Genomic DNA, 13,470 nt, shown 5'->3' on the forward strand with positions numbered 1-13,470 from the left:
GGAATTCTGACAGCCTGCGAGGGAAAAACCATGTTTCCCATGTTTTTCTCCTTTAAAGGAGAATCCATTTTTAAAGGTTGTTTGCAACCTTTTCATATATTCTTTTGACCCATTTTTGGTTCGTGACCCACAGGTTGAGAAGCACTACTGTATAGGACCCTTTCCAAGCTTACCTAGCTTAGGGCTCCTTCTTTCTCCCAGGACTGTAAGACCAGGCCAGGTCCCTCCTTTAAAACCTTTTCCCCATATGTCCTTACACTGAGCAGCCTTTGCATTTGATCGGAGGCCACTCATTTTATCAGAAGTCATCCTGGCAAAGGCATGAACTTTAGTCAGGCTTGGATTGTAGGGTCTCTGCATAAACCACAGGGTCTAGATGCCTCTGTTCATTTTCAGGAGTTTCACCAAGAGTTTAGGGCAGTATTTGCAACTAGCCTCCCAGCAACGCTGTCTGGACTGTCCTTGAGCCCAGACCTGTAGGTAAAAGTGAAATTATAGCACTATAGTTTTTACAACTAGGAGGCAAGTTGTGCCTCAGGATTCCTGACTCTAGAGAGCCATTTTAGGGAAGCTGGAGCTGTTGAGGCCATTCACTTTGTCCTATATAAAAGTGTTGAAATTTTTCCAGAGCTTTAACACCTGCCAGGGGTGGTGCAATCATTGTGCTCAAGACTCGCTGCAATGAGCCATCCACCTCTCAAGTCCCTTTGGCTCTGATGTTAATGCTGCCCCAAACTATCAAGCTGACATCTGCATCCACCACCGCATGGTCAGCTAAAACAGGAGCAGTCATAAGAATCCTCCAAGCTTGGAAATACTCTGTTGGTCACTGGTATGATTGCTGTTTCTCACCCAACCTGGGCTGTGTGCACAAATGAAGCATGGAGCCTTTACACAACCTACCCAGCTGAGAACGTCTGGAGGGTGGATTTGCGAACACCTTCCATTTTCTTTTTGTCACTAAAGGTTCCTCCTGTTCTTATCATAAACCCAAAGCTAAGCACATCTTCTTGAAACAATTCACAAATCTATGTTTCATTTTACTTGGAGGCAGAAAGCTAATTACAGGCCCTTGAGTATCAGTTCTTATTCTGAGATTTTGCATGTATTAGGATACCATCCAGGTACAGCACATCACCCACAATGAGGGGAGCAAGTCAGGCATTAGCCTCTCTTTTGGCCTCTCACATGTGGCTGGTGCGCTGCACAAGTCAAAAGCTTTAAATTGACACAGACCTTGTCCTGCTAGGAAAACATTCCTGTCCCTGTCCTTTGGATCCACAGCTATGTGCCAACTCCTATTTTTAGATCCAGTGTGGAAAAGCAGATTGAACCTGCTGTAGCTTCTAAGTGTGCCAATTTCTATTTGTAGATGCAGTGTGGAAAGCCAGATTGAACCTGCTATAGCTTCCAGCCACAATAGTGCATAAGAATTCTTTATGGTAACCTCATTTAGACCAGATGGGATCTGGCATTGCTGTCTTTTTCTTAAGCAGATATTGGTGAAGCCCAACAGGCTTTGCTGAGAAGTGACTTAGTTCTTTCAGGTATATATCTCCAATGGCTTGTAATGCTAGTTTCCTCTTAGTAAATGGTTGTGTCTCAACACTGACCAACTGGCCAGAACACAGCAAATGATAGTTGGCTTTCCCCAGGACCAGTCTTGTCCTGGCCCAGTGCAGAGCAACCTGCTTGGGAGAACAACTCCTGATTCCTAACTAGAAAGTCTCTCAGACTTCTACTGTGGTTTTATTTAGATACACAGTCCTGTGCCAGAACAAGTAAAACTGAAAGTCTTGGAATTGACCTGCATTTTCTTCTTGTTTTCTTCTCTGCCTGTGTTTATTAGGTCTCTGGTTCAGGTATGTTTTTTTTCAGATGTCTTAAATGATGGGCATGAGTTACACCCAATGCATTTGAGTAAGTTCTATAAATTATGGGGTATCTGTTATGGACTGCTATATGAAGTACCATGATGCTCAGGGGAGCACAGCTCTGGAATCCATATCTACTGTACCCTGAAAATCTCCCCTGCTTTTCCCCTAGCTGCTTTATGTGCTGGAAATGGGCTTTCACTTGAGTACATTAGTCCACTAGAAGTGCCTTCTTAACCCCATCAGAGAGGCTTGGATTCAATGTTCTTTCCAATAGGCAAGATGGTCACAAGCAGCAAAGATTTCTAAAGTGGATGCCATCTAGGGCTGAAGCACAGGTTTGACTCAGGGAAGCTCCCACACTTGTCACATACTTATGCTAGAGAGAGTGGGGCCTCTAATGTTCCACCAGCACAGCTGTAGTGTAGTCAAGTGTTGCCAAGACCACCTCAGAAGGCTTTAAGTGGACAGTGGTAAAAATAGCTGGGTCTTGTCTGAACCATGGCCCCTTCTCAGTTTGCTGCATGGGGTGATGATTTAGGGACCAAAATTTCCCTCATATAGCAAGACTGGTACAGAACTTGTCTTTCAAGCAGAGCCAGCAGGGAGCTAACAGGCTTGGGCTGGCTGGGTTTCAACACTGACCAACTGGGCAGAACATACAGCAGAGAAGGTGTTTTGGCCCAGGCGCAAATTACAATTTGGTCACTCCTTGGAAACAAGATGTTTTATGGAAATGGCATTCTGAATAGGCCTAAAGATGGTGGGATTCATTGTGGGCACTCCTCCCATCCCACATTGCAACAAGGTATTAGGAGATGGTGCCTAGAGACGGGACCTGTTTGTAGAGCAGTGCTGGAATCCTGAGGCAGAGATGCAGATGCTCTGCTACACAGTGAGGCAGAAGACAGGTACACATGAGGAATTGCTCTCCTGATTTGATCCCCGCATCAGAACAATGTTAAGCTGAGGGGTGGGTTTTAATATGTGTAAAGGGGCCACTATACCCATGAAATTCCACTGATAGTTGCACTGGTGTCAACTGGGGCAGAATCAGCTCTGCTGGTATGTGGTAAGATGTGTTATACACGGTCTCTCACGTATTTCTATTTAAGGATATATAAGTTCATCTTTTGCTTGTGTTCCCCCAGGAGTTATTTCCCTGCTTCTTCTCATCTATTTGGTTTTCACCAGTTTCTGGCCGATTTCTGCTTTGTACCTGGTCTGGCTAATCTTTGACTGGGACACACCGGAGCGAGGTATGGACAAGCATAGCTTCACTTACTGAACATGTTCATTGCAGGTGGAGTGGAAGGCAGCTGTGGCAGGATTCAGATATATGGTTTTTAACCCTTTGCTGTCTGTCTTTGATTCTGGGAGTCTGCTCCGCGTTTCTGGTAGTCTGCTCTGAGCTTTCCACTATCTTCAGGCTCATATAATAGCTAATCTCACCCAGTTAAAGCCAAATCCCCTGGAATGAGGGAAACGGGTCCAGAGAGATGCACAGAGTTCAGCTCTTAAGATCACTATCCCAACAGATTGTACCACCTTTTCTTTCCTCTCACTATCAGAGATCCTTGGTGATATAATGAACTTAAATGACTGGCCTTCGTGCAAGTGCAGTGTTGGAATTTAACACATCCTGGGTTTAATTCTATTTTCATCTCTTTGGGAACTGCTGTATACAACCCTAGGATTCTTATAGCAGCAGCAGGCTTAATATCTGAACCACTTGCACCAAAAGCACAGGCTCTTGCTACTTAACATGGAGGAGAATTTCCTTAACCATATAGGTCCTGTGACACAGGTCTGGGCAGTTCTGATTCCATCTAACGGGGAGCAAGGCATGCAAAGATAATGCATAACATTAGCTGGGGCATGAGCCGATAAGTGCTCCAGAGCAGATAAGACTCCCAAGGAGCCAGTGTTCTTATTTTCTTCTTCATTTACATGGTTAAATGATAAAGATTGGGGCAGTGCCAAGCTACAGGAATGCAAGGGGGTGGGGAGGGGTGCGTAGAGGGGAGAGGAATGAGGTGGTCCAAAAAGAGCCTGTTGCCAGGAAAACAGAACTGACCTGACTTCTCTCCAGGGAGGGGGCTCTGTCTTTACAATGTCTGTGGGAACTTGTGGCCTAGGACCCTTCCACATACCTCTTGTCTGGTTTGCAGGTGGGAGGAGGTTCACATGGTTGCGGAAATGGTTTGTCTGGAGGTACTTCCGAGATTATTTCCCTGTTCAGGTAAGCAGCAAGCCTGCCCAGGCAATGCTTGTGCCATTCATACAGTGGGTGCTATGGAGATATGTGGCCAGAACATTTCTAGTGCACAAGTTTTCTGTCAGAAAAAAAAGTTTTGAATATGTCGGTAACAAATGTTTGTTTCAGAAATAGTCCCATGTTCCACGTCAGGAGGAAATGCCCCTTTCCACAGACACTTTGTTTGGTTTTTCTCCTTTTCGTTCATTTTATTCTGTGGTAGCTGTAGTGGGCCATAAAGGCATGTCAAGGTCTAATAGATGGACTATTCAGAACAGTGTTATATTTTGGTATATATTTATTTTTAAATGAAAGGGCTGCTGTGACCCTTCTGGTTTTTAAATACATTTTACACTTCCCACAGTATAACAGTTCCATGTTAGAGCAGCTTCTGTGCTGGGAGCTGTACTTGTGTATAGGTTAACCTGCAGACTCTGGGACAAGTCTGTTTAGGCATCTCTGCTGGACTCTTGCTGAATGGTCCCTGCATGGCTTTTTCCATGCAAGCCTAGCAGACCAGCTGCTGGCAGATTAATGACTTCCTATACATCAGCCTGTCTCCAGCATCCCTCATGAGTCATGTCTCGCATGTGTTATTTTCCAGCTGCCAGGCCAGCCCCTGCAGAAAGCACCCAGGGAACCTAATAGAAATCTGGTACAAAAACAGGTGGTTGGAAAGGGCCCCAAACACATGTTTCTTTCAGTGTCATCCTAATCATCATAGAATTATTAGGCTGACATCAGGCTAATTGTTGAATTATTAGGTTGACATCAGGCTAATTGTCAAATCATTAGGCTGACATCAGGCTAGCTGTCAAATCTCACAAACTTCAGTAGCTGCTCCATACATGTGCTGATTTTGGTTGTGTGCAATAGGAGAGGTAAAGAAACTGGGGAAATCCCTGAGCTGAGCTGCTCAGTGATTCTAATTTGCACATCTGTCCAGGTGGTTGTGCTTCTGCATCAAGGTGGGAGAACTACCGCCTAGGTAGTGCCCATCTGTCCTCACCTGTTGAGAAGGTCTCCTCAAGGCCTGTGACTTAACCAGCATTGAAAGCCAGGGCTTCTGACATCCTCACTCCCTACTGATTTTATGTCATCTTTCTCCAGCTGGTGAAAACTCATGATCTCCATCCCAGCCAGAATTACATTATTGGTTCACACCCTCATGGGATCCTCTGCATTGGGGCCTTCTGCAACTTTATCACTGAATCCACTGGCTTCTTTGAGAAGTACCCTGGTATCAGGCCATTCCTGGCCACGCTGGGTGGCAACTTCCGGATGCCTTTCTTCAGGGAATATCTGATGAGTGGGGGTGAGTGTGCTCACAAAGCATCCCTTGCACATATCCACAGATAGCACCTAAGGGGGTCCACACATGATACAGGGGTTTAAATTTTTAAAAAACACCGCTTCAATTTAGGGTGAAGTAAACCCCTGTGTTGTGTACACCCATGTCAGAGCCCAGTCCTTACCAGACTCTCCAGTGGTGGGGAAGAGAGAATGAGCTGCTGGTGAGCAGAGCTGCTGGGGGGGGGCTGGTGCTTCCCTTCATGGCAGTGATGGTCTGCCCCCAGCAGCACCTGCCCACAGGCACCCAGCTCAGGCAGTCCTGGGGAGTACCGCAGCCATGGAGGGAGGCACCAAGCCTCCACACTGCTCAGGCAGGCAGGCTCTGGGGGGAGGGGGAGGGGGAGGGGGAAGAGAACGGGCTCTTACTTTTTTTTTCAGCCTTCAGTGGAGCCTGCCTTCCTGGGCTGCTGCTGGGCTGCCTGCAGGGGTTGCCTGTACAGACCCTGAGCTGCATGGGGCCTGGTGCTTCCCTCCACAGCTGTAGAGTTTAGAAACTAAAACTCCTTACCTAAGAGGTGTTTTACTTTGCAGCAGCCCAAATTAATCTGCTGTGTCCTAAAGTCATTTAAAGAATATCACGCAGGGGTGGGCAAAATGTGGCCCGGGGACCAAATGCAGCCCTCCACACCATTCTATCCAGCCAGCGAGGCCCCTAAAAGTTTAGAAAATTAATATTTATCTGCCCCTGGTTGCCTGTTATATGGTCCTCAGTGGCTTGCCAAAACTCAGTAAGTGGCCCTCTGCCCAAAATAATTGCCCGCCCCTGCCCTAAGGTGTTGCAGGTGCAGCTAATGCAAGAGACCCAAGATGTTCACAGTGTCCATCTCCTTTCTCCTGGGAGAGGGGCATGTGTAGTCTCCATCCAGTGGCAGCACCTGCCTTGCCCTTGGAGCCTGCACTTTGGCTGGTGCAGCTGCTGCTTCTGGATGCCTCCTGACCAACATGGGGACTCTGGAGCCATGAGCCAGGGAGTGTCCCATCCTGGCCTCCGTTCACCTGATCCTTTAGCTTATTGTACCCTCCTCCTTCTGGAGCAAGGGATTCCAGGGGTCCTGTCTGGACACAAGGTGTCACCCTCACTCCACCCATTGGACTTCTGTGCAGGGAGAAGTCTGCTTACAGCCTGTGGCTGTGGTTAGAGTTCAGCTCAACTCATTTCTTTGGGGAATGGAAGAAAATAGGCCGCCTTCCTGCCCCTCCATGTCCTATAGCTTTCTGAAAAGTAGGGATTCACTTGTCATCCACCTGCACCCACCTGCAGGGACTTTTCCCAAACCCAGAAGGCAAACAGGCTTTCAGGATACCCCAGAAGTTCATTCAGAGATCCTGACAAAAGATTCTTCCTCTTAGTTGTGAGGGAGCGAGCAGGTTCCCAGCTGGTTAGTGGGGAATGCGGTTGCCATTGCAGACAGCTTTTCCTGTGTTCCTTTCATTTCTTTGCTGGTTAGGCCTGTGCCCTGTAACACGCCAGGCCATAGGGTACCTGCTGTCCCGGAATGGTACTGGCAATGCTGTAGCCATTGTGATTGGTGGTGCGGCCGAGTCGCTGTCCTGCCAGCCGGGAATCGCCACATTAATCCTTAAGAACCGCAAGGGCTTTGTGCGGATGGCATTGCAGCATGGGTGAGTGTCACTTCATGTATTGTCCTTACAGGTGTCCCACTCTTCTGATAGCTGGACTAAGGCAATCCATCCCATGGGCCAACAAGTCAGCTACTGTATGAGGACTGGGTCTGGGACCTCTCCTTTGCTTAGGATGTCCACAAGCAGCCTACCCACTGGACCAGCTTTCAGCAGAACTTAGGAGCTGTGACAGCAAGGGTTTCCTAGCTGCTGTTTCATGGGGCAAACCAGACCCAGTTCAAAGGGTCATAGCAGGCTCCTGTAGTGCTGAGGCTGGCAGGGGGGACTCATGCTGCAATGTTCTCCCACAGGGCACATCTGGTTCCCTCCTTCTCCTTTGGAGAGAATGAGCTCTTTCGACAGGTGGTGTTCAAAGAGGGCAGCTGGATGAGGAACATACAGGAGAGGTGCCGGAAGCTGCTGGGCTTTTCCCCTTGTCTCTTCTATGGACGGGGCTTAACCTCTGTCCATTCCCGAGGCTTCCTGCCCTTCCCCAGGCCCATCACCACTGTTGGTGAGTTTTTTTTCTTGCTACTCTTCTCAGTGGGGTTGGCCATCTGTAATGTCTGAGCCCTTTGCTCTGGAAAGGCTGGCATGGGTAGGCAGTGGGGGTGCAGCCCTGCTTGCCCATGCTGACTATGAGGAGTCCACATGCTGCTGAACTTGGCAGATATGGAAGCCAGAAAACCCACCATGATGGTGTGGGGTGACCTACTTCAATGGGCAGAGGGATCCCAGGCAAGCTAAAAACCTTTAGTAGGTGGACACGGGTAGTGGTGTGCGCTTTTCCTTGTCCCCTATGACTGTTGCTGTTGTGTCAGTGGGGTGTGGCATGGCAGGTGTGTACACTGTTGCTCCCTGCTGGTGGCTCACAGGCCTGCCTGTATGTAGCAGATCACTAATCTCTCATTGGGTGTCTGGGTTCCAAGGCCCAGTTCATTACAGGGAGGCTGGGTTGTCCCTACCTGTAGCAATTGGTCTATTCTGGACTCCTGGGTTTCACGCTTCCACCTTTTTTGGCTCTGGCAGTAGGAGAACCCATGACAGTTCCCAAGATTGAGGACCCAAGCCATGAAACGGTGGATCTGTACCACGGAAAGTACATCCGCTCCCTGCTTAAACTCTTCAACGAGCACAAAGCCAGATATGGCTTCTTGGAGACAGACGAGCTGAGGATCTTGTGAATGAGACCAGAGAGAAGCTGGGGACTGGAAAGAGACAGGGCATCAAAGCCCTAATCCTGGATAACGGATAACTGCCTGTTCTTGGGGGTTGCCTACCAGCCTCTGGCAGGGCAGGGACTCTCAGGGATGTATAAAGGATTCTGGGTGATGTGGTGCCTGCAGTAGCAGAGGATTTAACTTGATGACCCAGGAGGTCCCTTCCAGTCCTGCATCCTAGATTCTGACATACAGTTCAGCCATGCCCCAGCTGCTCTGCCTTCTACTCTAACCCTGACCCTTACCCACCCTCTCAGTGCAGCTCCAATGGCTGTCTCTCTGTTCCTCCTGTGCCTCCAGGATGAATGAGGAAAGGAGGAGCATTGTACATTCTGCTGTACATCCTGCATGCTTTATGCTCCCTTCTGTGGGCAATGCAGTGGGCCAGTGCACCAGCTGTATCAGATCCTGAGCCCCCTTCAGGAAAGAAGAAAAAAAGGACAGGAAGGAGCACAGGGAGTGACTGGGGCTGAGCTTGAAAGGGGAAGTATGACATAAGCAGAGAGGACTGGGGTAGATGTGGAAGGGACACTTCTTTCACCAAGCCCTGCTATCCTTGGGAAGATGAATAGTAGCTTTGTGCTACTGCTGATGGAGCCCAAGGGTGGGGTTATGCAGGCTGAGACAGGAGGAGGATGAGATAGATGGAAAGGAGAAGGAGGGGAGAGGGCAGGAAGAATGGAGGCAATGCCCCTGACATGTAACTGAGGTAGTGGTTGTGAGAGGAGGCTGCAAGGCCCTGTGGGAGAATGGTACTGTGATGGGCAGAGGCTTGAGACACTTCAGCTCTTTGTCTGGGAAGGCTGAGCCTTTGCAACTCTGTAGTCTTGGGCGCATGTTGAGTGTAGAAAAATGGAGCCTCTTGGAAGGTTTCTCCATTCACCTGCACGCTCTGTACATCTGATTATGGGCATACTCCTAGCGCTGGGTTGTCAGGCTGTTCACGTGAATGTGTCATCTCTCTACTGCAGGGAGAGTTTTCCCTCTGCTGGTCAGCGTTAGCACCTAGGCCTGGGCCTCTGAAGCAGGAAAGGACATGGCCAGGGTTTCTCTATATGGTGAGAGCTGCCATGAGAAATGGCATTCGGGGTAAAGCCTGTCCACAGTAGGGTTGGGAGGCCTAAGTCTCTTTCATTTCCCTTTCTCTGTCCCACATGTCCTGTGTTCCCTGCATACCCTGCCAAACCTGTGTCCATCACTGCAGTTTCCCTATGGCCCTCTGCCATTCTGCCCAGACCCTAGGTGCCTCAGCTTCCAGCCTTCTCCACCTCTGTATTTCCTGTTGGATCCAGGGCAGGTGGCAGCTGAAAAGGCCAGTGCACATTGAGGCTTCATCTGGAGATATATCGGGTCCTAGAGAAGCAACAGGTGTTTCCCTAGGTCCTGGCAGATTGCAGTGATTTCTGGGCAGTTTGTAACCAGAAAGAGATTGATCTATTGGAGGGAGATGGGAGGAATGTCCAGGGGCCACAGGGAAATCTATCAAGCTTGGTTAAGCAATGACAATGTGGTGGGAAGTACACAGAGGGTAAGATGTTATTTCGCTGCAAAGGGGTGTGCATCTATCAGTGAGAGAATGCAGACCATAACTTCCAGTCAGGGAGAGGCACGGGCTGGAGAACCCTCTCCCAAGGGGTAGGGGTAGACTGCCAGAGCTTGAGACATTTCACATAAACCTCATCAAAGCACTGTGCTGTAGGGGCGCCATCCTGTTTTGGCCCCAGGACTGGGTGAGAAGCTCTGCTGAGGTGTTTCCATCTTTGTGTTGCTTATCCCGTGTCTAATACAGTGTTACAGCTCTCAGATGGATGTGGAGTGTGCTGTATGAAATGGAGGGCAGTTGTAGGTGGTGGGGGGAAGGGGGAAAGGATCGTTCCTGCACATCCATGCACACCACATAGAGCTAGGCGCAGCCACACCTGTTTCCATACATGCCTATGCACACACAGCTTAGGCACGCATGGTTCCATGTCTGTACACAGACACATGCCACATCCCTTTCACCTGAACAGCACACACGCACACACACCATATTGTTCTTTGGAGAAGGGAATCTTTATAAGTTGTTCCCCAAGGTGGGCGTGACAGGATGTACTGCCCCTTTAAGGGGCAATCTGGAGTTTATGGCTCACCAGTGTGGACACAATGAGGGAGCACTCTGTTCCTCCCTGGGGTGGGGCTATAAATGAACAGAAGGAACCTGGGATGATGAAGGGTCAGAAGGTGAGTGGCAGGTTTTTTAATCAGTTTGGCTGCTTAGCTCAAGGTTTTGACCTCATGACCTGGGTTAGGAGCTGTATTCCTGTCTCATTCCTTCCTCCTAAGACGGGGGTGGGGACTCAGTCAGCAGGGGGTTGTGTGGAGGCCTTTGTAAATGGAACAGGTTATTTTTGTTGTTTTGGTTTCGGCCTACTCCTATGTGCAGGAGCAGGAGCTGTTTGCTGTGGGAGCCCAGCTCCCCTGGAGGGCAAGGAGGAAGCCTGCTATTCCCACTGTGCAAGTTACAGTTGGGTGTTTTAGCTGAGGGCTGCCTCTGCCTGTGAGCAAGCTGAGTGGGGAGAGGGGAGAAATTGTCCGACTGGGTTTAAAACCATGGTGGGCAAGGGAGCCTTAGGAGCCACTGCTTCTGTTGTGACTTTTGGCAGGAACTCTGAAGTTCTCTAAGGCTAAGCTACCTCCAAGGTCTTCAGCTTGCCGTCTGCCTTGGCCTTGCAGGGAGCTCTGCAAAGGAAGCCCAGGGTAGAGGAGAAGGGTTTGACTCCTTGGAGCTGGGCGTGGAGAGTGCTAGCCAAGATCTAAGCTCTAGGGGGAGGAGGTTTTAAAGGAGCTGAAGGAGCACAAGGACATAACAAACACTCCATGCAGTTCTGAGAAACCTGGTTAGGGGAAAAAGCAAATTGACTAAAGCGACTGAAGCTGGTAGCAACACGGGACAAGCCCTGCATTAGCCCTAGGATTAACATTCCTTTTCAGCTGGATTTCACAGAACAAAGGCTGTCCTGCTGCTGCCACTGTCACCAGGGAGTGCAACTGCAGCCTGCTCCTGATGGAGCTTCCTGAGGGCAGCAGGGTGGGCAACGTTTGCATCTTCGGAGGGGAACTGTGAACCAGCCCTGCAGTGGGACTGTGCTGGTGCTAAGTGAGTGTGGGGCAGAGTGTATAGGTGGCTGCTGAGGTTTGTCTGCTCTCCACGGGATCTCTCTGGCACAGGCTTCAGGGAGCAGGGTTGAAAAAACCTTCCTCACCTCCTTCCACAGCACTTCTTATACATGTGACTCCACTAAAATGCAGGCACCTGAGGGAGGCAGGGCATGTGTGGAGTGCTCTGCACACATATTCTACCACTGGGGCAGGAACAAAAGAGCTGAAGAGCCCGTTGCTGGTTTTAGAGAGGGTAGAGATTAAAAGCACTTTCTGCTTGGTGCCCCCAACCTCTGCAATGGAAAAGGTTCAGCTATTAGCCTCAAGCTTTTGCTTCTAGCAGGGCAATTGTGCTTGGATAGAGCCCAGCGCAGTGAGGTGGGGCAGGCTGGGCCTATCTCATTGGGAGTTCTTTTTGTGGGGGTGGATGATGATGAAGTTGGAGACAGAGTTCAGCCGAGAGGCCAGGTTGAGTCACGAGGACTCAGTCCTGCAACGGAGAGGCAAACTGATAAATTACTCAGCTTCTTTCTCAGGCTTTCTTTGGCAGTAACAGCCCCTTTGTAGCTTTTGCTCTTCCCAGCAACAAGGCTGGGTTTGTGAATGCTAGGGTGTGCATCGCTGGCAATCAGTCTGTTACAGTGTCACTAAGGAGCCAGCCAACATTTTTTTTCAGAGTGCTTTTCCTATTAACGCACATGCTACCTCACACCCAGGCACATGCCACATGTGGGCACCCACACTGTCAAACAAAACAGCTGGGCAAACAGTTCAAAAGCAAACATCATAAAGGGTAGATTCCAAAGGACTCATTAACCTCCCATCATTAGCAGCCCGCTAAATGTTTTACAGTTCTAATTACCTGTCTCTAAAAATCTGTGGAAGCGCTAATGTTAAAAACACACACTGCAGTAAGCATTGGTGCCAGGCTAAGTCATACCCTGAGCTTACTGTGGGCTGGGGGAGACTTTCCTCTGCTTTTAGAAATGCTTACAACTCAGCCAGTCTCTAGCAGACAATGCTAGAATACTAAAGGGGGAGCTTTCTCCACTCCTGCTCAAGGTACAGACCAGGGGAGAAATGTGAACCAAAGGGGCACATTTCAATGGTGGAACCAACTTCCAAGAGAAGTGGTGCTGGCTCCTACCCTGGGGGTCTTTAAGAGGAGGCTTGATGTACACCTTGCTGGGGTCGTTTGACCCCAGTACTCTTTCGTGCCATGGCAGGGGGTCAGACTAGATGATCTACTCAGGTCCCTTCCGACCCTAGAAACTATGAAACTATGAAATGCCAGCACTTCCAGAAGCAAGCCCATCTATGGTTGGGTGGGGTGTGTTGAGAGGTGGAGTGGCGAAGCCAGCGTGTAAGTGTAAACCATGCAGAGCTAAAGTTAGCAGGAAGGATAAGTGCAATATGGGAATGGCTGTTCGAGGATCAAGCGTTCCAGTTTAAGTCCTTGAATGCCCGCAAAAAGGGACTAGACTAGGGGCATATCCATGGCAGGAGAAAATGATGTGAAAATGTGCTGATATTGGAGACTGCATTTCCCTAGGACGTCTCCCTGACAAATAATCTGACAAATGCTTGAGGCTGCTTGTACACACCACACAGGTTTAATTGGGTTTAGTTCTCCCTGAATTGAAACAGTGGGTTTTTAAAAACACCACTTCAATTTAGGGAGAATTAAACCGAGCTAAGCCCCCGTGGCATGTACACAGGGGTAGAGGCCCGATCCATAGTTTCATAGTAGGTAGGGTTGGAAGGGACCTGAGTAGATCATCTAGTCCGACCCCCTGCCATGGCAGGAAAAAGTACTGGGGTCAAACGACCCCAGCAAGGTGTTCATCCAGCCTCCTCTTAAAGACCCCCAGGGTAGGAGCCTGCACCACATCCCTTGGAAGTTGGTTCCAGAGCCTAGCCGCCCTGACCGTGAAGTAGTGCCTCCTGATATCTAGCCTAAATCTACCCTCTGCCAGCTTGTGACCATTATTCCTGATCACTC

General features: G+C 49.3%; 1 protein-coding gene across 1 annotated transcript in view; it reads left to right on the forward strand.

Annotated features, from left to right (window-relative positions):
* The window catches only part of LOC109310891 (diacylglycerol O-acyltransferase 2-like), a 15,559-nt gene extending 4,995 nt beyond the window's left edge, over positions 1–10,564 (forward strand). Inside the window, exons 3-8 of the mRNA XM_019536235.1 lie at positions 3,026–3,133; positions 4,046–4,116; positions 5,242–5,446; positions 6,933–7,107; positions 7,419–7,621; positions 8,137–10,564. Of these exons, the coding sequence (XP_019391780.1) occupies positions 3,026–3,133; positions 4,046–4,116; positions 5,242–5,446; positions 6,933–7,107; positions 7,419–7,621; positions 8,137–8,291 (917 nt within the window). The 3' untranslated portion in view covers positions 8,292–10,564. The remainder of the gene's footprint in view (positions 1–3,025; positions 3,134–4,045; positions 4,117–5,241; positions 5,447–6,932; positions 7,108–7,418; positions 7,622–8,136) is intronic.
* The last annotated feature ends 2,906 nt before the right edge of the window (positions 10,565–13,470 follow it).

The sequence above is a fragment of the Crocodylus porosus genome, unplaced genomic scaffold (assembly GCF_001723895.1).
Source record: "Crocodylus porosus isolate Cpor-Errol unplaced genomic scaffold, CroPor_comp1, whole genome shotgun sequence".
Lineage (NCBI taxonomy): Eukaryota > Metazoa > Chordata > Crocodylia > Crocodylidae > Crocodylus > Crocodylus porosus.